Here is a 26,972-nt window from a genome sequence, read left to right as displayed (position 1 = left end):
AAGGCTGCAGGTGGCTGAATTCCCCTGCAAAGCACAGTCCCAGGTCACTCCAGATCTGGGGATTCCTATAGAACAGGGAAGTCTTCTCTCTCTTGCACTAACATTTTATTCTCGTTTCACATTAGTGATTTTCTGTCTTTTTGTTGATCGTTTAATTCTGCTAGGTGGGCCTGGCACCATGTTCTTAAACCAGAGTGTCTCTGATGTAACTTCATCTCCTCTTCTTGCAACTTTTTCAAAGCCAAGCACTTCCTTACACACCCAGTGCTTAGGAGAAGGAGGAAAATTGCATATCGCTAAATTTTCTTACATCATCCATGGGGTTTCTGCAGGGCCTAATGCATTTGCCTTAGCAAGAAAGAGGTTTTAATCAATAAAAGACAGGCTGCCTTCTCTTTTAATCTTTATTTAGGAAAATATCAATCAAAGCCTTTAGATGCTTAAAAAAAAATAGTGATTTAAGGTCTCCTAAACTTAGTTGTGTCAAGGAAGAAAGTCAAGTGGTGGTTCTTAGGGCACTGCAAATATTTATTTTAGAGCTAAAGTCAATCCCCCTCCTTGGACACCAGCTCCTGAAAACCCGAAGAGGCAGGTGCTACTGAAAATAGTGACTCTTTGTTCTTGTTTCTTTGTCGATCAGTCCAGATATGTGAGTGTTTTGCCAGGAACGCTTCTGTGTGGCAGCTGAGTCACAGTAACCAAACGCATGCACTCATGGACCCACAGCCACATAGGGCTAACGAACTTTGCGCTAATGCCCTTTACCTCTGATCTGCCAACAGCCAGGTAACCCGCTGCGCTTTGGCAGTGTGTGAGGTGTGAGCTGTTTACCTTGAGATTCGGAGACTTCTCCTTTTTCTGACATCTCCAAGCCTTCCATTACAAAAGGACCAGTATAACTCAAGCGCTCCCTTTCCTTAATCACCCTTTTAAACAAACAACAAACCTGCTTCCCAGAACTATTTTCAGTGACAACATCTGGCATGAATGGACAACCCACATTCACATACTGACTCACAGTCTTCAAGTGTTTCCCTGCTTAGTGACTTTACTTTGCTATTTTCCACAGCAAAAAGCAGTGTGTTGCAAACCCACCTTCTAAATTTACTTTTAACATATTTGTTACAAATGGCAGTGCAAGGACCAGCGTACGGCTGGTCTCAGAGCTGCTGTCAGGACGTGCTTTTTCCCATCTGCTCCTGCCTCTCGTTGAAGTATTTCCTCTGCTCCTGTATGGCTTGTTCCAGCAGGGGCACATTCATCCCTTCCACGCAGGTCAATATTCGCGCCTTTACCACGGGACCCTCACCTGGGAATATAAACAGGAAGTTTCTGTAGAAAGAAAAACAGACGGAGCAGCTCAGAGGCAAACAGAGGGGTTCCCTCGGGCAGCATATGGCTCCAGCTGGCCAAATAACCATAGCCTGAGAACTTGCAGGAGACCGGACCGGCCGCGTGCCTCCACCAACGCGAGCAGCAGGCCCGCGAGCAGGTTAATTCAGTGATGTGCTTTCCCTCTGCCCTGTTGGCTACAAAATGCTGGTGACTGACACTGTGCTCTCCTTGCACTGGGGAACGCTGAGCCCAGGACATGTTGGTGCCAGTGCCTGCCATGCAGCATCTGGCTGGATTAAGTTTGGTTTTCCCTGTCTAAAAAGCATCAGGGATGGGTCTAAGCTCATTTCTGAATGCCTCTGTGCAGAGAAGAGGACAGAAAAAAGCTGGGCTTAGAAGAGGCTCAATGCTGACTATAACCAACAGTTCATTGGTGGCATTCAAATGGTAACACAGCGCTGCACAAAAGGGGACAAACCCTGGTGACACAGCCACTATCTCAGCCTGCTCCCCTTCCACCCCTGCAAAATGGGGCCAACTCACTCCTAAGCTGTGATGACCAAAATAACATGTCTTTCTAAAGGAATTTTGCAGCAGTGGCTTAGCAGGACACTCACTAGATGCCACGTGCAGTGTGGCTTTCCACATGCCACTGAGGATTTCAATGGCACGAATATGAATGCTTGTTATCAGGTGTGGCCAAGACAACACTTGGGATTTGCTTCACAACCCAGGGCCCAGCCCAGATCAACTCCCCACACAAAGCACCGTGCAGCTGGAGTAATGCTCAGGGCACGCCAGGAAAGGACAACAGGGTGCCCTGTGTGACAGAGTCTGCCGGCATTCCTCACACCCTGTGTCTGAGGGCAGGGATATAATTAGAGCCTTTCAAGGATGGCAAAGACCAACCTGGTCAGCTCGCAATGAGGTATTGCTCCAATCAGCCACGTTTGGAGTGAAGACGATGTGGTGGCTGGCAATGATGCCAGAAGGCTTTAGCACAGGTTTCACAAGCTCAGCGATGCTGCTGAAGCGCTTCTTGTTTCTAATGAAATGTGTGCCAGAGCACCAGATTTTTACCAAGATAAGGGTGTCTCTTCTCATGGTCAATGGGGACAGACAGGCTGCTCCTGCCCTGAATCACACACTCGTGTGACCGGAGGCAGCCGCATGAGATGAGCCTGCCTTGGCCAACGCTAAACTCAGCGACAGTGTGTCTCACCGTCCACCCAGGGAGCCACAAAGGAGCTGGTGAACCATGAACAGCAGCAAAGGGCACTGGTTCCTGGAGCATTTACCTTCCCTGTGTTCAGCCTCTCCCAGGACCATGTAGTGAGATCCCAGCTGGGCTTGGAATGGCTCCACAAACTTGGTGTCGACACAGACCCGGTACTGAGCTGAGCTGTGCTGAGCGGTGAGAATGGCTTCAGACCGGGCCAGGTCGTAACAGCATAACCTGGGAACGATCGATTTGGGAAGCTCAGCTATGCAGAGATACAATTACAAAGGGATGGGAGTCAGCCAGTGAAGGAAAGGCCTCACCTGCAAGGAGACCGGGCTACCCTTCTCACCTGCCAAACGTCCTCAGCGCCTCCCCCTCTGGGACTGAGCTGTTGATCTCCCATGGGAAGTAATAGACACCAGCACTTGGCAGCATCTCACACAACCGCCGTTGGGCCTGCAGTAAAGCAAAAGATCTGAGTTCATGCCACCCCATTACCTGATCCAGATACTAGGTGACACTGCCCCAAAACTCCTTCCTTGCCCACGGCCGCCCATCCAGGGGGTTGCAGGAGCTTCATAGCTTCCCTGCTGAGTCCTGTTTGCAGCTCAGTGCACGTGCCAAGCCCTGGGCATCCTGGCATAAAGAGGGGCTACCTTTCCCTGCCACAATCCAGCGTGAACAGCAAGAGGCAGCCCACCGGATCCTCCAGGTCTTCCCCACGCTATGGATGGGTTGAGAAAGGCTAAGGAAGCGAGAAAAATGGTGATTGAGAAGTTCAGAGAGTGTGAGGGACTGAGATGCAGGAACAGACCCAGCTGCTGGGGTGATGGGGTACCATGCAGCAAGATTTAAGGTATGATCCCGAGTCTGTTCTCATGCTGCAGGATAAGAAATTCTGGCAGTGTCTGATCTTGCAGCTGGATAACAATTAATTGGATGCAAGCCAGCCTGGTTCCATCAGTAGTCCAGTAGGGTTTAGAAGACAGTGACGAGTGAGATTGCTTCACCCCAAGACAAGACTCAGGTGGGACCTCCTGGGAGCCTCAGCAGTGGAGCACAGCTGGCACATGCAGGCCAGCCACAGTGCAAAGCACACAGAAAAGCAGGAATGCAGAGCAGCTTCGGCAAGATTTTAATTCTGCCCAGCCAGTGCCATAGCCAGGCTGTTGGCTGTGCCCCAAAGTGGTTTCTTTTGGCATCATTTTCCCTCCCATCTCCCTTGCAGGGTGCCTGTGTTCCATACGCCATTTACTGCTTTTCTCTCTGGTTTCTTGCCCCACTGGGGGGTACCCCAAGAGCTGTACAATGGCTCAGGGAGAGACTCCTGCAATTCAGACAAGCGGGGCCACCCCAACAGGCTCAAGGACCCCCAATGCGGATTATGCAGCAGTGGGGACACGCTGAGCTGCAGCCCTGTGGCTTTAACGCTTGGTGCCCCTTGCCTACCCCATGCCTTGCTCGGGGGGCTGCAACCTTGCAAAATGCCCCACCGCCATCCCACGGAGGACTGCTGTGGGAGGCCACCGAAACCAGGGTGATCTTGGCTCGCCCCTTCTCTGCACATGCCTGAACTCCAGATCTGGCTGCCCGTGGCCCCGTGCAAGGCTGTGCACACCCACGGCGGGCTGTCAAACCCCTCTGGCAGGGTCCCAACCAGCACAGACAGAGGTGGAAATCCACCTCGGTGCACTCTGCAGCTCCCTGCATCTCTGCCTCACCGAACCCAGACTTAAAAAGCATGTTCAATTCTGCACTTCCCGAGTACGGCAAAGGCCATCCTGCGTCGCTCAAGTTTTGCTCCTGAATCACGCTGTGCAGCAGCACAGGATCAGCCAGGAATGCAAGATGCTAAATGTGCATTTAATGCATTTTAACACATACCCACCCCAACTGCAATATCCTTTGTGCCCATTAAATGCACTGTTTAATGCACGTGCAACCTCAACTGCAGCATGTTACACGCACATTTAATGTGCGCTATCTAATGCGGTATTTAATGCATGACCAAATGCAGCATGCTCTATGGACATTTAATGAACTGTTTATTTAATTATGTATTAAATGCCCGGCTGCAGATGCAGCATGTTATGTGCACGCTCAACGTGCTATTTAATGCACGACTTAATGCATGCCTAGCCCCACGTGCAGCCCGTTATATGCACGCTCAATGTGCTACTTAACGCACGCCCGGCCCCAGCTGCAACACATCATGTGTCTATTCGGTACACCGCTTCACGCACAATTTAATGCACACTCAGCCTCAAAAGCAAAACGCTGTATACACACCTAATTCACACGGCATTCCCAGTTCCAGATGCGGCACGTTATACGCATTTAGTGCACGAGGTAAGGCACGCGCAGCCAGAGGCGCAGCACGTCATACGCCCGGTTTAATGCCCAATTCAAAGCATGACGTCATGCGCGCCCTCCCCAGCTGCAGCCCGTTGCACGCATGTTTAAAGCACGATCTAGGGCAGGCCCACCCCGGGGGAACCTCGCTGCTCCGCCGCCGCTTCCTGCGGGAGGCGGTGGTCACGTGGCCGGGTGTGACGTCACGCGGGGCGTGACCGGCAGAGTGGAGGCCGGTGCGGGCGGCGGCGGGGCCGAGCGGAGCCGCCGCCGCGACGATGATGAACGCGGACCTGCGGAGGGAGCGCGCTGCCGCCACCTTCCAGCCCGAGCTGCTCACCCACGTCCTGGATGGCGGCGCCGAGCGCACCCGCCGCCGCAAGGAGATCGGTGAGGGAGGCCGCGGGCGTGCCGCCGCCTGCCGCGGCCCGGTGCCCCCTGTGAGGGGAGCGGGGCTTGTCCGGCTCGGGGGGCTGTGAGGAGGGGGCGGCAGCCCAGGCTGGGGGCTTAGGGGAGGCGGTGAAGGAGGAGGAGGTTTTAGGAGAGGGAAACCGGGGCCGTGGGGGAGAGAGGGAGACCCAAGAGGAGGGCTCTGGGGAGAGGGGTGGCGGGGGGGCGGCGCAAAAGGTGGGAAGCCCCGGGGAAGGTGAGGAGGGAGGAAGCTGTGGGAGAGGGAGAGCCGGGGGGGGGGGGGGGAGGAGGTTGTGGGGACGGAGACAGGCTTTGGAGAGAGGGAGAGGCAGGCTGTAGAGGAGGGAGGGCGTGGGGAGGAGCTTTTGGGGAGAGGGGAGACTCTAGGGAGAGGGGAAAAGCTGTGAGGAGAGGGCGTGCAGGTGGAGGGGGCTGCCTGAAGGAAGGGGTTTTTGTCTCATGGGTTAGAGGGGAGCAGAAGCTGTGTTATGTCCCTGATCCCCCTCTTATCCCCTTCCCAGAGAAGATTGGGGTGGCCGTGATAGAGCAATGTCCTTTTACCTCTGTCTTTCCCCTTCCTCTGGAGGGTGAGAGGCAGCTTCCCATGGGCATTTCTCTTGGGCCCTCTCCCCTCCTTTTTCCTTCCTAGTACACTCTTGCCCAACAGTACAAATATGACCTGTTTTTTCACCCATGACTACCATGGTATGTGATATTAATGAAATACCTCCATTCTCTCTCCTTTCCCAGCCTGTGCTGGGGTGGGACTGTCAGAGGTTGGTGTTGTGTAACTTGTGTGCCAGAGAGGACACAGGAAGTCAGTGGCCTCTGGGTACCTTGGTTTCCAGTTGGCATAGTGGGAATAATAGCTGTGCCCTTCTACAAGGAGTTGTGTGGGGGGAGCAAAGTTCATGAGGCAGTCTGATCTGGCAGTAACAATTGCTATTTGAGGATTTGAGATCACTGTTGAGGGGCCTGCAGGTCTTACATCAGTGAATTAACCTCCTGCCAAGTCTAGAGTGCTCCTAACTTAAAATGTGGTTTATGTGTGGAATGGGAGAGTGCCCTGTTGCTCGAGTCCCTTTCTCCAAGAGCTCTGGCTTCTTTCTGATTTCATTAACTTTTAACTTTATTTTTAATTTTCTGATATTTGTACTTTGAGGTACAGCAAGTGAAATGCTAAATTGTTCTCACCCACTGTCAATTGAGGCTTGTGGAAATTGAGTTTGTTTTCTTCTTCTGCTCTGTCCCCAGAGGCCTTAGTTTTTAATGACCCTGACTTCCAGCACGAGGATTTGAACTTCCTATCCCGTAGCCAACGCTATGAGCAAGCCGTCAGGAAGAGCGCTCTGATGGTGATGAAGTTAAGAGAATACGGAATTGCAGACCCAGAGGAGATCTACTGGTTTAAAAGGTACCTAGCTGTAGAGTTTGCTGCTTGTATGTACTGTGATCATCACCAAGGACTTTAGAGTTGTGCTTTTTTTCCTATGTTTGCTGTCCAAAGGAAGCTAAAGACTTGTACAAAAGCCCACTGAAGGCTTGGCTTCGGTGAATTGCAGATGAAACCCCGATTTCGCAAATACTGTGTTTTCTTAGATTTTTTTTTTTTACTAGAAATGGACCATTAATAATTACACCCTTTTTATTATATATGGTGCAGAAAGTAAAAAATGGGACTTGTAGTCTGATTTTTTTTCCCCCCAAAAGGAATAAAAAATACACTAAAATATTTTGAATCTGAATAGATCTGATGATGTTGCAGCTTCTAATGAAATCTCTTAAAGCTGATTACTTCACTTTGCACTTAGACCTAATAAAGTTGCATTACAGGCATACTTGAAAATGTTCCAAGATAGTTGTAAACAAGAACTTATAAGCTATCTGTCCTGTCTCCCTCCTCCAAGCTCCTGGTGCTATGGTGGTTCCCTTTGACCTAGAGGTTCCCTTTTTGTTGTACCTGACCTTTTGTTTATCTGATAGTATTTCCCTTGGATTAAGTTAATAAAAATAAAACTGTCTTTACATCTGAGTTTCCTTCCTTCTAGCTTGCAGGGAACTTGGTTCTATTAAACTCATTCTAATATAATCAAACAGAAGCTGCTTAACAGAGATTGCACAGCTCTAGAAATCTGGATTTAGTACCATGAATATAACCTCTGGCACATTAAATGAGCATTGCACATTACATAATGCGGTAGAATCACAAGCCCCCTCTGCCTGGATTTGTAGAAAAGCTGAAATTGGCCTCAGGGCATGAATATTGGGACTAGTTAGTTGAAATAATCTTGTCTGCTGTAGTTTTAATTTCAGAGGAATTGATCTACACTGACCTGTGTCATGAAAGTTCTCGTGGAAGTAATGTAAATATTCTTTTGAAAATTGGCACAAGTGGACAATGATAACAAGGAAAAAGTTCAGTGACTGTATTAGATTATTCAGGTAGTGCATGGCAAAAGTTAATCATTAATTTTTCCTACACAAGGATTATTGGAGGTGATGGGGAAGTTTCTTCAATTATTTTTATGGAGAAAATTCAGAGAAGTCTATCCAGTATACCAGCTGGCAAATTTCAACGAAGTTTGCAATGTAAATGCTGTCTTTTGGCAGCATTACCGGCAAGATTTTATGAAAATACGAATTTTCTGAAGTAGTCAAATGCTAGATTCTAGTTTTGTCTTTCCATAAACTTATTTGGGAGTCAGCAATTCTTAACTTTAGATGGATGAAAGCTGAGTATTTCATATAGGTACCAAATAATACATCCATATCTTATGCCATATGAGTAGTCAGGTGTGACTAGTCAGAATTCATGATCCAAAATCAACTGAAGCAATGAGGAAGGCTTACTTTTTTCAGAGTCAGTTCTAATTGCAGACCTTCAGGTTTTCAAAAGATAATTGCAATTACTGTAGACTGACTGTATTTTCCAGTGTCTTCTGTAATAACATGTAGAAGAATGAAGAGCAGTACATATACTTCTTACCTACAGGTGAAGTTTGTTTGCTCTAAAAACTGTATGCTGTTAATATTCTTGATTTGAATTCTTTACTATAATGTCTGGTGTTTGCAAGGGAGGATATTGGCTTACTGCTTCTTAATAAATGGAAGAAATTAAAGGATTATTTTTTCGTCCTTTGATTTTATTTGCATTTTAACATCTATCCCCACTTTCTCACCTGCTGAGTGTCAAACATTTTTTAAACTTAGTGAGCTCCACCCAACTTGCAAAATTATTTCTATCGCATATCCAAACATGCTAATTGGTACTAACTAGAAGGGATTTCATTTGTGTAAAAGCTGACCTGGAGAAACTGTGTTTGGGTTTATTCATTTTTCCAAACTGGAAAGTTGAACAGATATGGTACTGTGACATGCCTTGAATGAAGTTTATGAAATAGATTGAAGTCCTTGATTCAGATGTCAAGTTGTATTTATTGTGGTTGATCATCAGATTTTTACATATGGAAGCGTAACGTATTTTGCTAATGAACCCCCATGCCTTGTGATTATCCCCAAACAGCAGGGACAGATTTATTTACATAGGCAGTTTTTGAGAATTTTGAGCTAGCTGTTTTCCTGTAGCTTTTGTATACTACCAGAACTTCATTAGGTAGCTTTGTACCATGACTGACCAACTTTCTAGCTTGATTTACTAATAGGCAAGGAGAAATGCTTCTTCCTTCAGCTGCCCTGGAGATACACTTAAACAGTTGTGCTGCTGTGACATGTTGAACTGAGTACTCCTTAGTCCTGTTTCCACAAGGGCTTTGTTGGACTCCAAAACATAACAGGATCTACTAAATATATTTAGAAGCCATTTTAAGTGCTTCTCATCCAGTCAGTTCTTCCTGTTGTCACGAACGAGTGATTTAGATTGCTTAAAAAAAACACCATCAAAGGTATTGGCAAAAGTGGTTTTAATATGATGTTGTAAAAGTATGATTTAACAAAATTCGATGGCAAGGTTCACTCTTTTAATTACTGCATGGAAGAAACATGCAAAGGAAAATTGGGTTACACTCAAGTTAGAATGATTCACAGAGACTGGAGATACAAAAAGGTACGGAGGACCCTCCTGTTGAGTCATGAGGTTCAGAGTAGATCCCCCTTGCTTTACAAACTCCTGATGGAGCTTAGGTGTGGCTAGGTCCAATCTTAGTCTCAGACTTGGACAATGGTTTGTATCTAAGGGATTATGTATACAAAATTTGTCAGTTCAGCATGCAATCAAAGTTACCATACTACAAGGTTATGCGTGGTATTGGTCTCTTACCAAAGATCTGCCATTGGTAAAAGGTCTCTCTGCCTTGAGGAGCAACCCGAGAGGTGTCCCAGCTCAAGGGGAGGTCACTGCCATACAGCCATGCTGCCTAGCAAGGGAGAACTCGAAGAAGGCTCACTTAGGCTGTCATATTTATAGGATAAAGTAGTTGTCTTGTAGTCAAATTACATGTGATAGGAAAGATATGCATGAGGCTCCTTGTACCCACAACTTTCTTTGTTCCTTGATAAATGAGTCTTGGAAAAGCCAGCTGCTGTTGATGCATGATTGGTTCCAAGCTCATAGGCATCAATGTTCTCTGTGCCACTTGGCTTCTTTGTGGGTTCTCAGAGAACAGATTGGAACCAGGAGTTCTTGGCCTGGCCACAGCTCAGGCCTTTACCTCCTTTGGAGCCTGTACCAAACTACTACTAGTTTGGTTAAGAGGTCAAGTGCCTCCATCCACCTGTGTCTTAACATGTGCCTGCACTGCAGTTGCTGCTGTGACTACAGCTTATGAAGGCCAGCAGCCTTCAAGTGCCAATATTTAATATTTCTTTTACAGTCTAACTGCAGCAAAATGTAAGTCAGCATGAAAAATTGGAAATTGTTCTGATGTGTAATGCTACACAGCTCTTTGAAGAGAGTAATCTGGTCAGTTTTAATTCACCTTCAAATTTAAATAACCTTAATTGAGGAAAATGGGATTAAGTGAAGAAGTGAAAAACAGTTGGGAGAAGCGGAGGCACAGCAGAAGGGAAGATCAGAGAGCTGCAAGTCAACAGATGATTCCTGTGTTAAGCATTGCATGAACATGCATGTTCCTTGTAAGAATTTGTCCCTAGTTTTCATTTTGACACTGAAGTTAGGATGTGAAGTAGTTTTCAGCAAATCAACCAGAAAAACTGTAGTAGGGGCCCTACTAGCCACTGCTAAATTAATTTGGGGTGGATGAGTCTGACTTGGGTTTTTTGATACAGCTGGAAAAGGAGTTTATTACCATACCATTTATTAACTCTGAAGCCCAGTAAACACAGTTCAGACATACCCCCGGCTCTTTTTCCACTGAGGCGATCCTTCATGCTCTTCCTTGAGAAGAGTTACCTCAAGAACCGCAAAAAAACTAGAAAAGTTTGCTTGCAGGTTTTGCTTTAAAGTAAATGACCCTATTCTGTGACCCAGTTCTGCAGCCTGAGAATGTCTTTGCAATTGTTCATTTAGCTTTGGAGACTCTGAAAACATAAACTTTGCTTCTGTTGTACTCTGCTCACTGATAGAGATGCTATCAAACTCATCTGTCAAATACAAGTGCCTTTGACTATGTCGGTGGCGTTGGTTGCAGAGGAATATGGAAAGATCTATATTGCCACAGTAGCGTCTTACTACACATCCTTCTCCCGTAAGGGGTTTTGGAACTGCAGCCCTCCTCTTGACTCACTGATTGTCATAGCAAATCTGACTTCAGACCAACGAGGTGATCTTTGGTCACTGATCAAATTGCTAGTGCTAGATGTAGCTAGCCACATTCAGTCTTGATGTAGCAATGTACTTGGACAGTTACACAATGCAGCCTTTGGAGAACAAGCTGTATGGGTAGTGGGAAATGCTAAGTGGGAATGTAGAAATTGGGAGAGGAAGGAGTAGGAGTTCAGAGAAAGAAAAAGAAGGAAAGAAAACCTATTCTTCCTCCCTTCACAACTAGTACCTCTTCTGTTTGCCCTTTATCATGAGGAAAATGGGATTCTCTCTCCTTGTCATTCAAGTTGTTAAAAGGCACATTAAGAAAATCCTAATCATTCAGTGTGGAGTATGCTGAGATTAAAAGTTTCTGCTGTAAATTAGCTAGCTTTCAGTTCTGCTTTCAGCTTTGTTAATGCAAGAAGCTGTTAAAATGCTGCATGTTTAGTCAGTGAAATAGTATGACCTGACACAGGGATGTTATACAGTATCTGCTTGCGAAATGTCATTCTTCTTACTCCTATCAGAGAAGGTGCTAGTTAAGCATGAAATATCTGGCACTTGTAATTAAACTTACTGATAGGCAGTGAAAGTTGCTGGTGTGACCTTTAATAAGATTTTTTTTTTTCTGGAGCATTACCTTCAAAGAAGCAGTGTCTGACCTGATTTTTCTGACAACAAAGCATGTACTGCCCCTTTTTCTCAAGTTCTTTCAATGGCTCCTGAAAATAAGCAAAGAACTGTTCAATCTCTTCCCAAGCTGCACTGAAACAGTGTATTTCAAAGTCAGCACCTACTTTCTCCCTGTAGGTTTGTCCTTTTTGGGCCCAAGGAATAGATGCACAGTAATTGTGTTGTAGGCAGTGAGGAAGTAAAGGGTGCTGCTATGGCTATATGGGTCCTGGAGTAAAAGATCCACCCATGTAGGAAACCACAATAACGCTGAAAAATATTCTGTCTCCCTGTCCTTGTAGCATTTTTAAACCCTTGGTCACCCTGATAATTTCTGCTTTGTAAATACGTGATGCTGTAGGCCATAGAATATTTTCTGGTAAGAGAACTGGCTGCCTTGATCCCAAGAACCCTAGACACTGTACCTGCACTCACACCAGCTTAAAGCACAGCTCATGCATTAATCACTGGTGTTAGATTAGTTGGTGACAATAGTTTTGCTTCTGGAAGAATCCATGGCTCATTCAATGTTGTCCATTTTAAAACTGTTCCATTTAAAATAAGCGTCTTCAACATCCTGTTCAGTGGTGCTGATCAAGCTTTGTCCTGCTTTCTCTCGCCCTAAGGCTGATTTTCACAGTTTGCGTAGGGATCTGGTTTTGTATTATCAATTATTTATTCTCTGCTCTGAGGCACTCATTCCAGGCATGGTATACAATGCCAATGAGAAATACTGCTGTAATTTGAAAAACTATGCATAGCATCCATTATGCAGTGTGGAACTGTGTTGGCAACAAACTTAAATGTGCTCCCTGGGCAGGTATTAATACCTTGAGGTGGAAGGATATGTTTTCCTTGTAGATATCTTTGGCAGGTGGGAGAGATCTTGTATGTAGGTATTCATGCAGAGCACTCATTTGTTCCTCTGTCTTAGAATTTGGATGGAATAAGCATTCATGTACAGTAGATGGAAGATGGAAAAACTGTTCAGACTGCAGAATGTTGAAGGGAAGATGCTGTCATTTTCTACATAGCTTTTACACAGTGAAACTTTCTAGCATGTTTGTGTTATGGAGCTTGTTTTAATTGGGAATGTACTTTGCCTGCCATCATGGCTACTAAATTAATAGAGCTTTCTCTCATGAAATAAATTCTGTTTTGATGAAGCACATCTAAAATGTCTGATTTTCCTTCCATTCCTTCCAGCACTAGCCTGTAGCAGTAATTTTAACTGAAGGTGAGTTCCTGATCTCACAGCTGATAGAAGCAGCTACAGGTAATACAGAGCTCTTCTGAAAAGCACTTGGTCACCTGAGAAGCCTTTTCTTTTTCAATACATAGTGCTTCTAGCTAATATGGCCTAGTTCTAGGCTACTAGCAGTAGTGGGATTTATTCTCCCCAAGCCTGAGAGATGGCAGAGGAAATAATTTGGTTTTCACATCCTCAGTTTTAAGTTCCCCATGAATCTTTGTAGAATAATATTTTTTCCAGTTACGTAGCAACAGCAGGATTCACAGGGTGAATAAAATGCCTGAAAGAAACATTTATTTTCTCATTAGCTTGCCTCTGATGCCTCTGTGTTTGGAGGTTGCTTGTGGGACAAAAAAAGATTGAAATAGGCAAAGAGATTATTTATCTTATGCTACAGGTGGAGAAAAGCCTTTCAGGACCACAGTAACAGTAAGACTGAGATCCAGATGCCTCTATTTCTCTCCTGTAGAACATGCTTGGGCAGTTTTCCTGAACCTTTTGGTCTCCACTTCAGCATGTTTCAAAAAACCTTAGAGACCCAAACGACTGATGCTCAGAAGGAGAAATGGCTGCCTCTGATCCATGGAGTCAAGATAATTGGCACCTACGCCCAAACCGAAATGGGACATGGTTAGTTCCCTTCAGGGATCAATGGGTAACCTCTTTTCTGTAACTCCAGTTTGTAAATTGATGATGCTCCCTAGGAAAATCTAAAAGGGGAAAGGTAAAATAGTTTGGTTAACCATTGATGTTTCCTGCCCTATAGTCAGACAGCTGCTTCATTTCACATCCTAACAATCATAGGGTTAGTTTTGGTCTTTTCCAGAATGCACCTCTTAGCTGATCACTGACTCTGTAGTTGTTTACCTTTGCTTTAAGATGAGGAGGTTGTTCTAAGCCCTGGGAGTCTGAATTTCACTTGAACTGGTTGGAACATGTCTGTCAACAGTACTGTGGTTTTTATTTTTCCCTGAATTCAGGGTATGTGTGTATCAGTTCTTAGTTCATAATCAGCCTGTGTAAACAGGTCGGAAGTATACCTTTAGATGCAATGTAGCAGGGTGAGACTGCACGTTTTTGTTTTTGAAAGTAAGGTATGCTTTGCCCCAAGCACTTTTCTTCCAGATGCTACTCCATTGCAGCTGTACCACTTCATGGAAAGATCTTGCTTTCAAAGAAGAAAAACATCTTATTCTTACTATTGCTGAAAACAACTTTTACTTCTTCAAATGGAAGAACCTTTAATGGATCAGAAAACAGTCTTTTAGCCCAAAACCTGGAATTATGGCTGTTAAATATCAGCAAGAATAGTTTAACAAACCAAAGACTCCAGTGCTCGTGCTGACGTCTAAACTTGGAAAGCATGATATGTGCAAGTCTGGACAATTGCAAAAGCTGTGTGGTAATGCCAATTGCCTGGCTGTTCAGTTACAGCTACTCATGGTAGCTGAAACATTTGTAGAAGATGCAATGGAGGAAATCCTGTCATGTGTTCTGCTTGGGAGAGATGGAGTGAGCAAACCTAGCTCAACACCAGAAGCTGAGAGACAACCGGATGGCAACAATAAATGCCTGCTGACCTTGTTTGCTTTTTCACACCAACTTCTTTAAATCGGACACACATCCACACTGAAGTGATTTGGTTTACTTGCTATTTCACATTAGATCATTGCACTTTCTTGCCTGGTGATGGTCTTGTTTGCTTATAGTTTTCATGTTGTTTGATGGTAAAATTAGTATTTTGACACTTAATAGAACTAATATGGTGATAGTATGGTAAAGTAAATACACTTTCCATGCTGAATAATTAAAAATCGTTTGGCCTTCCTGCTGCGAATGTTGAGTATCTAACTGCTTCATCAGTAAAGATTCTGCAGTAATTGTCACTGAGCTCTGCTTAATTTAATCATGATGTTTAGAAACTGGTGATGGGGAAACAGACCTCTGGCTTGTTGAATCCTAGCCTGAATGGGTAGTTACTCAGTTTTATCTTAGTGAGTACCTACTTGATAGCCTGTGTTGGTTTTAACCTATTCCATAGTGAATAAGTCTCTCAAAAAAATAAAAGAAAGAAAAAGCACAAATAGCACAGGGCCGAAAAGGAAACAAAAAGGAGTAATTAAAATACTGTACTGTTTCTACCTGGTTTATAGCTATTGCTAGCAAATAAGGATTTTCTTTCAGTCTTTGACTGTCAGCTGTGTACTTCTCACCAGTACTGAACTCACTTAAAATCTGGTATTCCTGGTAATGCAGTAGCCCCCTGTTGAGCTTGATCAGTGTTCAGTCAAAAAGCTTAGAAAACACTGCTACTGGGTTTATTAGATGGTTGAATTTATTTGTAGGTGCCAGAGAATAACAAAGAAAAGAACTACAGTTCTTAGGAAGCTCTAAGGGCAGAGCTAGTTCATATTAATGTGTGTTTAGAGGTAACGCAAGAATGCATTCTTCCCACTTTGATAAGAATGCCAACTGAGTTTGAGCTAAGCTCAGCTCAGAAAGGGCTAAGCTTTTTCCATAATGCATATCTCAAATATATATATTCCTGTTAAAGACCAATTACATTATTTAATACATAAATGTGCCAGTTGGACAACCTTTGTACAGAAGGTACTGATCCTCAGTCTATATCCCTACTATTTTAATACTCAAAGCTATCAATATTTAAAGATTTAACAAGCATTTATATCAAAAAACTTAATAGCCCACTTAACTATCTAACAGTGGTGTTTGACAGAACTTGGAGGAAGAGTAGTTCTAATGAAACATGTTTAATTGGAGAGACTTTGTGCTGGTGATTTACAGGTTGAAAAATGTTGGCTTTCTTGCCAAGTTGTTTATGTTCACACCTTTAACTTACACATGCAGAGCACTGTGCTTTTAAGAGATTTTAAAAATAGCAAAAGTTGAAGGAAGTTGAGTTGGGATATAACGTATGCTAGTTGTGTCTGATCTGTAATAAACAAAAAAGTGAAGTAGATGGTACAGACAGTTAGGACTTCCCTTTTTTAAAAAGGAAAAGTGAAAACCTAGCTTATTCAGTTGGATAAACTGGGACTTCTACCAGTTTCTACCCTCAAACCATGGAAAAAAAAAAGTGGACTTCATATCTTTGGGTGAAGGCTCTCTTCAGCCAGCCAGATCACATCTTCAACGAACTGGCATTCTGACTCAGCCTGTTTAACTTAGGGATGCTCTGATTTCCAGACCATAGTGAAGGTCTGGTCTGTCTTTTGGTTTGGATGAATCCTTTTTTTATCAATCGTGGTGCATCAAAAATACGGGAATGTGGCAAATGCATTTTATGTATGATTAGAAAGAAATTCAATGCAGCGTGTTTATTTCAGAGTAAGTGTCATTTCTTATTATTCAAGCCTGAGAAAAGGATAGTGCTCTGGCTTTCTAAAACACACTTGCTGAATTCTGATTTACACATGAATAATTTTTTTCTTTTTGTCTCTTCCTGAATCTCCACCACACATCCTCATGCTTGCTTCCCTCCCATAACATCCCCTTCACGCTCCCATCCCATGATACTTCTTCACAGCTTTGTTCATCGTGGACGGCCTGAGCCTCTGGACCTTCATCTGGGCATGTTCCTCCCCACCCTTCTCACCCAGGCAACCCCAGAGCAGCAGGATCGCTTCTTCATGCCTGCCTGGAACCTGGAGATCATTGGCACTTATGCCCAGACTGAAATGGGCCATGGTACAGTACATTCACTAAATGCTATTGCTAAGAATGGCTGTGTGTACAAAGGATTCCCCTGCCTGGGAAAAATGGTGTGTGTTTACCCTGCAGTCTTTATGCATGCAGTTGTGGCTATAGGGAAAAGTGGACTGCCTCTGAAATTTTTAATAGATCATCATGCCACATGCTGCTTGCCCTTTTTTTTCTCCTATAGGAGAGTTCGATGTCAGTAGTTCTATATATGAGCATACTGAAAAGTGGACTGCCTCTGAAATTTTTAATAGATCATCATGCCACATGCTGCTTGCCCTTTTTTTCTCCTATAGGAGAGTTCGATGTCAGTAGTTCTGTATATGAGCATACTGAACGCTCCTATTGTGCCATTCAAACCAGTATAGATTATTGCATATGGCTATGGTGATGTCAATTTTATGACATCTGTTCACTTCTACACTACCATTCTTTCCAGTGTGATTTCTGCTTTGCTCTACTTAATATTCACTGTGAAGACAAAAGGACAGAGCTTTAAGGTACTGAAAGAGATGCCAAAAAAAGTAAGAGTTGCTTCTCACCTTGGGACTGACCTTGGATCAGAGAACATATGGATGACTTGGTTCCAATGCTCATGTTTTGTGTGGAACTTTATTCCTCCAGTTCTTTAGTTCACTCCCATGTGTTCTTTTTAATGGGGCCATGATATGGTTTTTTTTAATTCACTGTCTCAAGTAGACTTTGTTCTTTGTTGCTAGTCCTCTGCTTTCAAGCTTTGAAATGGATTTTGATAACTCCAGCAGTATTGTGATTGCGATACTTTTAATCGAAGTTTCAAAGGGAGAATATTATGCCTTGGGAAACTTTAATTTTGACATCTGAGAGTTGCAGATAAGAATTATTTTCTAAAAATGAGCAGGATTCACCTTTGTGCTGGATGGAAATGTAGATACTGTATGAAGCATAAAGTAACTGCAAGCCTGTGGAGAATCTCTTGCAACTAGTGAGGTTTGAAGATCCTTTACCAGCAAAGTAAGTCTGTGTTAAGCTGCCTGTGGAAGTCTACCATTAACTCCATGCTTTGGAAACGTGGTTGCATCAAGGTGATATCCTTTTTCATGTTGAAGCTCTTGTGTAGAGTCACTGGCTCTGTCTTGCTGTGTCAGTCCAGACTATCAGGAGTGTTCTCAGCTTGTCTAGTTTAAGCAAGTAGGCCCGGTGTTTTTTTTCTTAAAGCATGCAGGGACAATGCCACTGTTGAGACAGGTGTATGTGAAGTAAAGAGTTGGGGGCAGAACACAAAGGCTGTTCCTGGAATTGTTACCTTCATCTTTTTGCAGTCTCTTCACCTACCTGCATCAGTACCCTAGCATATGCATGCCATTACTTGCTGTCTTGGAGCTATGGACAATCTCATTTGGGAGAAACCGCTCCATCAAGTGAGGAGAATGTAGGCCTGATGAGGGAATGAAGAGATGATGGGCACTATTTATTTCATCTTGTGGCTGAAAAGTATATGATTTTTATTTTGCAATTTAATCAGATTGCAGTTTTAGTGAAATCCAGGTGAGCGTGTTCTTGTGGACCTTTTTAACTGAGAAAGGGCTTCTGGTGTGTAATAGCAAAAAGGTGTCAGATTGGAGGTGCTTGGAAAACTAGTCCTAGACCACTGGGAGAAAAAAAAAAATGTTTGCTGAGAATTGGCTTCAGGTCCCAGAATATAGTCTGACTCTCACTTGTTCTTCCTTAATTGGTTGATATTTAGTCCTTTATATAGCCTAAAAGCAAAGTTAAAATTTGTACATTACTACTGGAGTTCAACTTTCCATTGTCCAATTCTGTCCTTGTCTCTGTTTTGTGACTGACTTTCTGCCAAAACAATGTGTTTGCTTATTTTCAGGAACTCATCTTCGGGGTCTAGAAACTACAGCTACTTATGACCCTGCTACCCAGGAATTCATCCTCAACAGCCCCACTGTGACGTCCATTAAGTGGTGGCCAGGTGGACGTAAGTGCATTACTGTGTGTCTAAATCTGGAAGATGAATTGAAAGACTTAGGGCGGTGATGTCGTGTATTATATCTACAGAATGATGATTGAAAGTTGATCCAAAGAGTTGGCTGAAAGGCAGTTACTCTTGCACAACAAGTAACAGACTTATCAGAGCCTACTAAAACTTTGGATTATCTGTGTGCTCTGAATTGTTTCTCAGAATCATTCACACTGTATGGATTTGGTGTAATTTTTGATCGGTTGTATAAAAATCTTTCTACTTTCTTCAGCTCCACTGACAGGTTTGCCAAGGACTTGGTATTGTATAGTCAAGAGGTGCAACTTTCCTTGACTTGGGCAACATTGTTTGTCTAGCTGTAGAATTTGGATGATAACCAGTGTTGCAAATATGGTTTTCTAACGCGTGATGTGGTTAAGGTAATCTCTGCTTTAAGGAAAGAGATTCTGTGTATATAAGTATGTTGACTGTTTTTTTTCCTTCTGACTCCCACTCCTTTTGCAGTTGGAAAGACGTCGAACCATGCCATTGTTCTGGCTCAGCTCTACACTCAGGGCCAGTGCAAAGGGCTGCATGCCTTCATTGTTCCCATACGGCAGCTGGGCACCCATGAACCTTTGCCAGGTAAAAAATAATGTTAAGGGTTTAGTACTCATGGAATACGTTAGATCTGTTTCTCTTCAGCTATATACAGCTGCATGTGTCTTGTTAATGTACATGGCTTATATCCCTAGTTGATTTCACTGAGTAGATGGTAAGTCACAGGGCTTAAAGGAGTCTTTCTTATGACTGAACTACCACTAAATCTCATGTCACACTTTCAATGTGGAGGTTAGTTTGGGATTTGATTCTGTCCCAGTGTTTCCCAGCTATGCATTCTGTGAGGCAGCATGTCCTTCTACTTTCTGAAAGGGAAAGAGTGTGTTTCATCATTCTCTAGGTAGAAGTGAGCTGGATGATCTTTAGAGACAGCTCCCCCAGTGACTGTATAGTAGGACTGCATGTAAATTATGAAGATCCCCATGTGTTGATGTCCACTTTTCCATCAAAAGCTGTTATTCCTAATGAGGACCTTAATCTCTTTGATGGAAAACTAAACAGTCTCTTTATTGGAGAAGGCTTGAACCTCTTATGTGGTGTTTAGTTCCTATTTCTTAATGCAAGCGGCTTTATCTGTGACAGGTATCACGGTGGGTGACATTGGGCCAAAATTTGGTTATGATGAAATGGATAATGGCTACCTGAAAATGGACAACTTCAGAATTCCTCGGGAAAACATGCTGATGAAATATGCCCAGGTAAAGCAGTGAATTTCAGCATATGCTGTTAGAAATGGACACTTCAGATGCTCTTGTGTGGTTGAATAGTGTACCAACAAGATTGTAGGTTGCTTGTAAGTGCTACTTAATGAGTTTAGAGTTTGGTATGTGAACATGTAAAAGGGAGGAAGCTTTAAAAATCAACAGGCCGTTTTTTTTTTTGGTAGGTTGAACCAGATGGCACCTATGTGAAACCACTTAGTGACAAGCTAACCTATGGGACCATGGTGTTCATCCGATCTCTCATTGTAGGAGATTCAGCTCGCTCCCTCTCCCGGGCTTGTACCATTGCCATCCGCTATAGTGCAGTGAGACACCAGTCTGAGCTAAAGCCAGGGTAAGTGCAGTGAAATAAAAGAGCAGCCTAAGTGCTGAGGGAAAATTCCCGAATACTGGAGGGAGGAGGGACTTTCGTTGATGTTATTTGCTTTGGTGCTTGATAGTTTCAAAACACTGTTTCATCCCGGGAAGTGAGTAATCTTTCATTCTTGACTGCCAAAATGCCTTCCCCCTGCCAGAGGCTTTTTCTGTATGGTCTTAGATAGTCTGGCTTGATACGGATGCAGCTTGTACTATCCAAGTGGAGAAGCTACTTAGAGTTGAATAGGACTTCACAGCAGTTTGCTAGCCACTGGCATACTAACTCATTTGTATTTTGCTCTAGGGAACCAGAGCCCCAGATCTTGGATTATCAGACCCAACAATACAAACTGTTTCCTCTCCTGGCAACAGCATATGCTTTTCACTTTGTGGGAGCCTACATAAAAGACACCTATCGCCGCGTTAGTGGAGACATCAATGAAGGGGATCTGAGTGAGCTGCCAGAGGTACTGTGTCCTCTGATTTTATGTAATGTTTCTTTACAGCATGGGAGAAAAGGCATCAAGCCTTTTTGGCTCTCGCTCATGAGATGTCTTTAATTCTTTAGATTCAGAGATCCCAAGCCCCGTATGTGCTGGTGACTTTTATTTCTTTATTTGCACTATTCATTTAGCAGCCCTTTACAAAAAAATAGGGTGTGATGCACAGTGAGAAAGCTACTGTGAATATATTTTTTTAAAAAGGTGACTCTCCAGGAATGATGGCATATCGCTTGGGAGTGGAGTTAAGACTGGTCTTATGCTTGTGCTGTAGCTTCTTGATTGTTCTTCCAAGTCACTAGGGTAGAACTGGTGTGTTGGTCAAAGGTATCAGTACTATACTGAGGAGTTAGGATTGTAAAATGTCCGTTTTCAGTTAGGGATTCTGTCTGAGAACCTAATGTGACAACAGGCAATTGAAAACAGTCTGGGACATAATGTGTCCAAGTCTGTGTAGAGACAGAAAGGATGGGGTACTCAAATCTTTACATCTATAGAGGCTTTCATATAAATAGTTTGGCTCAGGAAAGAGTCCTTACAAGAAAAACAAGACCCTGTGGGACACTGGAAGGATGGTGTCGACCCTACTTTCTTCTGGGAGCTGCAGTACTTAGCATGTATGTGTGCAAGCTAAGAATGGAAAATAAAAAATCTAAACTGGCTTTGCTTTTGTCCATCAGCTCCATGCACTGACAGCAGGGCTGAAGGCGTTCACTTCCTGGACTGCTAGTGCTGGTATTGAGGAATGTCGGATGGCATGTGGTGGGCATGGCTACTCTCGCTGCAGTGGCATTCCTGACATCTATGTCACATTCACCCCATCCTGCACCTATGAGGGAGAAAACACAGTCATGATGCTGCAGACAGCTAGGTATGGTAGCTTCTGTCCAGAGACATTCTTGCCTAGGCATTACGATCTTTGTAGCTGAAGTGATGAGCAGAAGACTATCCTGTATTACCTCTCATGTTTCTGTCCCTTCCCCTATTTTTGCCAGAAAAGTATATGCCTACAGCTGTTCTTTGCTAGTCTGACCCTAGGTAAGATGACTTCATTCAAACAACTCATGAGTAAGAGTTGCTGTTTGTTGTCTGTATTTTCAGGTTCCTTGCCAAAAGCTACACCCAAGTTAGTTCTGGGCAGCGGGTTACTGGCATGGTGTCCTACCTTAACGATCTGTCCAGGCAACGCATTCAGCCACAGCATGTGGCTGCTAGGACTGTGACTGTGCGGATCAATGATCCAGTCAGCTTGGTAGAGGCCTATAAAGCACGTGCTGCCCGGTGAGTTCACACTTACTAGACTGAGCCAAGCACCAATAAAATCACGTGTCTTGGGAGATGGTAGTGATGTGCTGCCCTATTAATGTTAGATTCTCAAGATGTGGTTTGCAAAGCTTTGCTCTGTGTGTTGCTTTCAAGAAGTGACATACTTTACTAGGTTGCGTCAGTGTTAAGTGCTTTGAGGTTACAAGAGGCTACATACAGCCTACGCATAGCTTAGTTATGCTGCTCTGTTCCATTTTGAAATATATTTTTCTTACTTAAATGTAAAGTATATTCGAGCATACAAATACCAACACTGTTCGAACTGCTCAGAGATCTATCTGGAGAGAAAAAATAGTGATATTAAAGCCTGTTGTGAAGGAAGTGTGAGAGTAGAACAGATACCTACATGTGAGTAAGTATTCAAGCACCACATATGTGCTGTTAAATGTCATCTTACCCCTCTGTAGCTGTGTTCTAGCTGCAGCAGTGATGGTGGGGGTTTTAGAGCCACAACTGCCCACTCCAGGCAATGTATTCAGTCGTGGCACACGACCTCTGAGTTCTTCTGATGTGTTAGACTGAAATTCATTTAAATTCAGTGTACATAATCTTGTTAATGTGGTGTTATTGTATAACCTGTTTTTCTTCCTTTATCAAATAGGCTTGTAGAAGCTGCAGCAAAGAATTTGCAAGCTGAACTGAACCACAGAAAGAGCAAGGAGGATGCCTGGAACAGAACTTCTGTTGATCTTGTGCGAGCATCTGAGGTCAGTGATGTGCCTGATAAAGAAAAATGCTATAAGAAGTTCTCATCTCTTCATGAACCTGATTCACCTTCCTTTCATTTCTTGTAGGCACACTGTCACTATGTGATAGTGAAGCTTTTCACAGCAAAGCTGTCCGAGATCAGTAATGCAGCTGTCCGTGCTGTCATGACTGAGCTGTGTCTTCTGTATGCACTGTACGGGATCAGTAAGAACACGGGGGATTTCTTGCAGGTTGGTGTCTTTCTCCAACACTTTAAATCTGTAGAGCCAGAGTCGTTGTTTGCAAAGATGCCTTAAATGCAAAGTTGCACGAATGCTTAGGTGTAAGGTCTTGACTGTTGACTTCCAGAAGGCCATTAGCAGTGCAGGTCTGATGGAAGGCTCTTGTCAAGTTTCCCTTGTGATCTGCCAGAAGCAGAGTTGGATGATAAATGGTAACAGGGCATCTGTCTAGGTTAGCTTAAATGTTTTCCAGTTGGTGACCAGGTGTTGTATGTTAAAAAACAAGGAGTTACTAAAGGAGATGTAAGTTAGACATGCTCTGAGAGCTGTATGCATTTGTAAATTAATGCACAAAAGGGGGATATTGTACTCCAAATCTTAACCCATCCTTCAGTGAATGGATTTAAATTGTCAGGCATTACTTTTCTTTTCATTCTTTCAGTTTGAGACTGTATTTGTGCAGCAGTGTTTTACTTTGTCTTCAGGCAGATGTGGTATGTTTTGTCTTCCCATTTTCCTCTTTGCTGCTTACAAAAAAGTTCCCTGAAACCAGAAAGAATTTAATATACACATATGCACATTCTTCAAGAAAACTTGCTACTGAAGTTAACATACAGGCACTCTAAAGAATGAGTCTCCCATCAAATATTAAATAGATAGGCAATATGGTGGGCTATGCTAGGCATCTCCTTTTGCTTGTACACTATGGCAAATTGCCGATTTGATTACTTAGCACTTAGGAAAAAAAACCTAGTGTTTTATGAACTGCTGCATTTTTTTGGGGGGGGGGGGGAAGGCTGACCTATGTTAGACCATAGGGGAAGGGAAGGTTCTTGCAACTTGCACACTCTTCTGATAATCTCCTTTTTCCCAAGGCGGGTATTCTGACCAGTGCCCAAGTTACTCAAGTGAACCAGCATGTGAAAGAGCTCTTAGGTATAATTCGTCCCAACGCAGTAGCGCTGGTAGACTCCTTTGACTTTCATGACGTTCATCTTGGATCTGTGCTTGGCCGATATGATGGCAATGTCTACGAGAACATGTTTGAGTGGGCGAAGAAATCCCCACTGAACAACACGGAGGTAAAGAAACTTTATTTCTTCCTTTAGGTCACATGTGTCTAGAGAAGTAATCCGATTTAGGGTTTTTTAATTTTGACCCAGTGATCTCAGCATGTAATTGATGAATTGGGGACAAAAGTCACTGGTGGTAATGGACCAAAACTAGCAGCCTACTTCTGCTGCTCTGCTTTCAGCATACTTTCTTCAGTTACTCTCCCATGTGTACCTCTCATGCATCCCTGTGGGATACTTTTGAGTTTCTCAGTTGAGGGAGGAAATCATACTCTCCCTAGAGAAACAATTGAATAATCTCATTGAATTTTAAATAAATTGTCACGTGCTGTTAGTTCTGCTTAGTGACAGTAGCTGTGAGAGCCTTACCTGTTTCCTGGCAAATCTTTCAGTGCCTTCAGGCAGTAGTAGTGACTGGAGAAGAAAATAAATTGCTCTCATGTAGTACTTAAGTGTCAGGTGTTGCATATGTGCCCTAAGACTGCAGCTACAGCTGAGCTAATAAAAGAAATTGAGCTGAGAAGAGTCAGTGTCCCTCTTCCATCAGCCAAAACAGAACTCTAAATCCTGTCTCAGTGGCCTTTACTGCCTTTATTTGATTCGGACAGACTATCTCCTATGATGGGCTGCCAGAGAGACTGTGATTGTAGTTAAATGCCACCAGAACTTGCTCAATTTTTTGTGCTTCTGAAGTCAGTGGGGCTTAGGAGCTTCATTACAGTCCCCTTAGGAGACCTCTACCACTTTTCTTTGAATTAAAATGCCAAGGAATTGTCTGTATGGATATAAGATGTCTTGCATTCTTTTTTCTTACAAGAAAGGTAGTGGGGAAGCTCTTTGTTTTGGCTTATATTCTCATCCTTTGTGTCATATAGACACTCAAATACAGGACTTAGCTGACTGTTCTTAAATCCCCAAAGTGCCTCTAATTCAAATTTCCTTAGTATAAAAACACTGCAAGATGTAAAGCGCTAAAACTGTTTTAAAGCTCAGGCCTGACCTTGTTGTAACTGTCCTGTCCTCTTACAGGTTCATGAGTCTTTCCACAAACACCTGAAGCCGATGCAAGCCAAGCTGTGAAGCCTGCTGTTTTTGTAAAATGCACACTTTTCCTGACCTGAAAACTGGATGTTTGTGTCCTTTCTTCAGGCATCTAAATCAAACCTTTCAAATCCTGGTAGCTGTAGGACAGTGAATAATTGTAGTCTTTCTTTCCACTTTTGTAAATTGAGGAGGTGTTTGGAGAGAGTGCATAGGGATTGATGCCTGTTTTTAAAGTGCAATTATAATGGTAAAATTAACCTTTTAAAAATCTGGGAAAGCTTTACGGATTCATACAAGGATTGCTTTTGTGAGGCTGCTAACTAGAGAGAAGTTACTGTCAACTGGAAAGGTAGCAGGATTTTACTACTAAGTAGTTAACAGCCCTCAGGCAATAGCTTCTAATGAGCAGTTATGTCCTCCCCCCAAAAAGCATCAATGTCTTGATTTTTTTTAAATTTTTTTTAGATTAGCATCACCTCTCTCCTTGTTTGGCAAATATTTATGCTATCTAAAGCCTCCTGCATAGTTTTGTGCACATGAATCTGCATGTGGCACTGCTTTCCTGATGTAGCTGGGAACTAAATACCCATCCTCTGGAGCTCTGCTTCATTCATCTTTCCAGAAGACATCTTCATGTTTTCCAATACATCCTTCTTTCACTGCCCTGCAGAAACTCCTTTTGCTTGTGTGCCATCTCCGACACTGGCACCTTACTCTTTGTTAATAGGAAGTCAAAGGAGAATATAGTGATGCTACTCTGAGGAAAAAAACAAGTGGTAATAATCAGCTAGGTGCTGATAATAGATGTTCTGCCCTTCTTGTAACTCTTAGTATTTTTGTAGCACTATCTCAAAGCACTTTACAAATGTTAATTATGGTGATTTGATATGAAAAACCACATGTAGTGGTAGAAACTGCAAATTTGACCTGGAATGATGAAGCCAGTATTTGAGGGCAGAAATCAGTTGACCCAAGGTCCTTGAGTCTTCAGATAGTTCTGGGATGTTCTTCTGGTTTTTAAAGGCATTCTTCAAGAAAATGACAATCCCAAGTAAAGTGTCTAGGTTTTTTTTCCTACCCATGCATTTCCAAGGAGCTTTCTCTGATTTGCTTAATTTTGTTTTTATATTGACTTGGGACTTGCACAGTGCTGTCTGGATTAATAGATGAAAGATTAGCTTTTAACAGAACCTCCTGATGCCCAGTGAAATCAGTGCAACTACAACTAAACAAAATCACTGCTGTTTTTCAATACCAGTAACTCTGTCCAGTAACAATAAAACCTCTCTTCACAACAGATAAGAGCAACTTTGAGCTTCAAATGGTAAAAAAAAAAAAGCTTCAGCATAAACCCAAATCCTGCAGTTCTGAGGCAACATCTGAGAAGCTGTTTTTCCGACAGCTTTGGTATCTGTTAAAGTCCCTAATTTCAGATCAGCTTTCATGGATGAGTTTTTCCTGGCACTAACAATGATCAGACACAATGTTTGATTGTGTCAAATGCAGTAGCAGAACAGAAACAAATGTTTAATTTTAAATAAAATAATCAAACTTGCCTTTTGGCTGCTGAGTCTTTCAGGTCAAATGGAACCACTGCTGTTCAGGCTACCAAAGGAGGCAAAGGGCTTTGCCTTCTGTTTATTCAATAGAGCAGACTGCTGACTTGGGGAGGGATGATGGAGGAGCAGGTTAAAAATATGTTAATGAGAACAGTACTAGCTAACTGTATGTACAGATTTAATAAATTACAAAAAAGTGTTTTC

The 26,972-nt window shown here is 43.2% G+C and overlaps 2 protein-coding genes across 5 annotated transcripts; one reads left to right on the top strand and one right to left on the bottom strand.

Moving 5' to 3' along the window:
- Positions 1 to 401: 401 nt before the first annotated feature.
- On the bottom strand, positions 402 to 5,073 carry TEN1 (TEN1 subunit of CST complex). The gene is made up of 4 exons (XM_072881681.1): positions 4,847 to 5,073; positions 2,907 to 3,013; positions 2,634 to 2,791; positions 402 to 1,309 (listed from the first exon to the last, which is right to left on the bottom strand). Exons 2-4 carry the CDS (start codon positions 2,990 to 2,992, stop codon positions 1,173 to 1,175), a joined length of 381 nt encoding a protein of 126 aa, XP_072737782.1. The 5' UTR covers positions 2,993 to 3,013; positions 4,847 to 5,073; the 3' UTR covers positions 402 to 1,172.
- Positions 5,074 to 5,110: 37 nt separating this feature from the next.
- ACOX1 (acyl-CoA oxidase 1) lies at positions 5,111 to 26,764 on the top strand. 4 transcript variants are annotated; one of them, XM_072881675.1, is made up of 14 exons: positions 5,111 to 5,299; positions 6,575 to 6,734; positions 16,514 to 16,674; positions 18,548 to 18,655; positions 19,163 to 19,282; positions 19,841 to 19,956; positions 20,145 to 20,314; positions 20,642 to 20,804; positions 21,518 to 21,708; positions 21,939 to 22,118; positions 22,765 to 22,870; positions 22,958 to 23,101; positions 23,968 to 24,174; positions 25,195 to 26,764. In XM_072881675.1, exons 1-14 carry the CDS (start codon positions 5,188 to 5,190, stop codon positions 25,243 to 25,245), a joined length of 1,989 nt encoding a protein of 662 aa, XP_072737776.1. In that variant the 5' UTR covers positions 5,111 to 5,187; the 3' UTR covers positions 25,246 to 26,764. The 4 variants fall into 4 exon arrangements, with proteins under 4 accessions (XP_072737776.1, XP_072737777.1, XP_072737779.1 ...); XM_072881676.1 differs by lacking the exon at positions 16,514 to 16,674 and adding an exon at positions 13,436 to 13,596; XM_072881679.1 differs by lacking the exon at positions 5,111 to 5,299 and adding an exon at positions 13,436 to 13,596 and having other exon boundaries at positions 6,594 to 6,734.
- Positions 26,765 to 26,972: the final 208 nt, after the last annotated feature.

Source organism: Ciconia boyciana, chromosome 16, assembly GCF_034638445.1.
Source record: "Ciconia boyciana chromosome 16, ASM3463844v1, whole genome shotgun sequence".
Taxonomy (NCBI): Eukaryota; Metazoa; Chordata; class Aves; order Ciconiiformes; family Ciconiidae; genus Ciconia; species Ciconia boyciana.
This window is presented reverse-complemented; position numbering and strand designations above follow the sequence as displayed.

Coding starts and splice junctions, on each gene's coding strand:
- TEN1 (XM_072881681.1), bottom strand. CDS start 2,992: ATGCTGCCAAGTGCTGGTGTCTATTACTTCCCATGGGAGATCAACAGC. Junction 2,792..2,906: donor GCGCTGAGGACGTTTGGCAG/GTGAGAAGGGTA, acceptor GATCGTTCCCAG/GTTATGCTGTTACGACCTGG. Junction 1,310..2,633: donor AGAGGCTGAACACAGGGAAG/GTAAATGCTCCA, acceptor TTATATTCCCAG/GTGAGGGTCCCGTGGTAAAG.
- ACOX1 (XM_072881675.1), top strand. CDS start 5,188: ATGATGAACGCGGACCTGCGGAGGGAGCGCGCTGCCGCCACCTTCCAG. Junction 19,283..19,840: donor CACCCATGAACCTTTGCCAG/GTAAAAAATAAT, acceptor TATCTGTGACAG/GTATCACGGTGGGTGACATT. Junction 22,871..22,957: donor ATCTTGTGCGAGCATCTGAG/GTCAGTGATGTG, acceptor CATTTCTTGTAG/GCACACTGTCACTATGTGAT.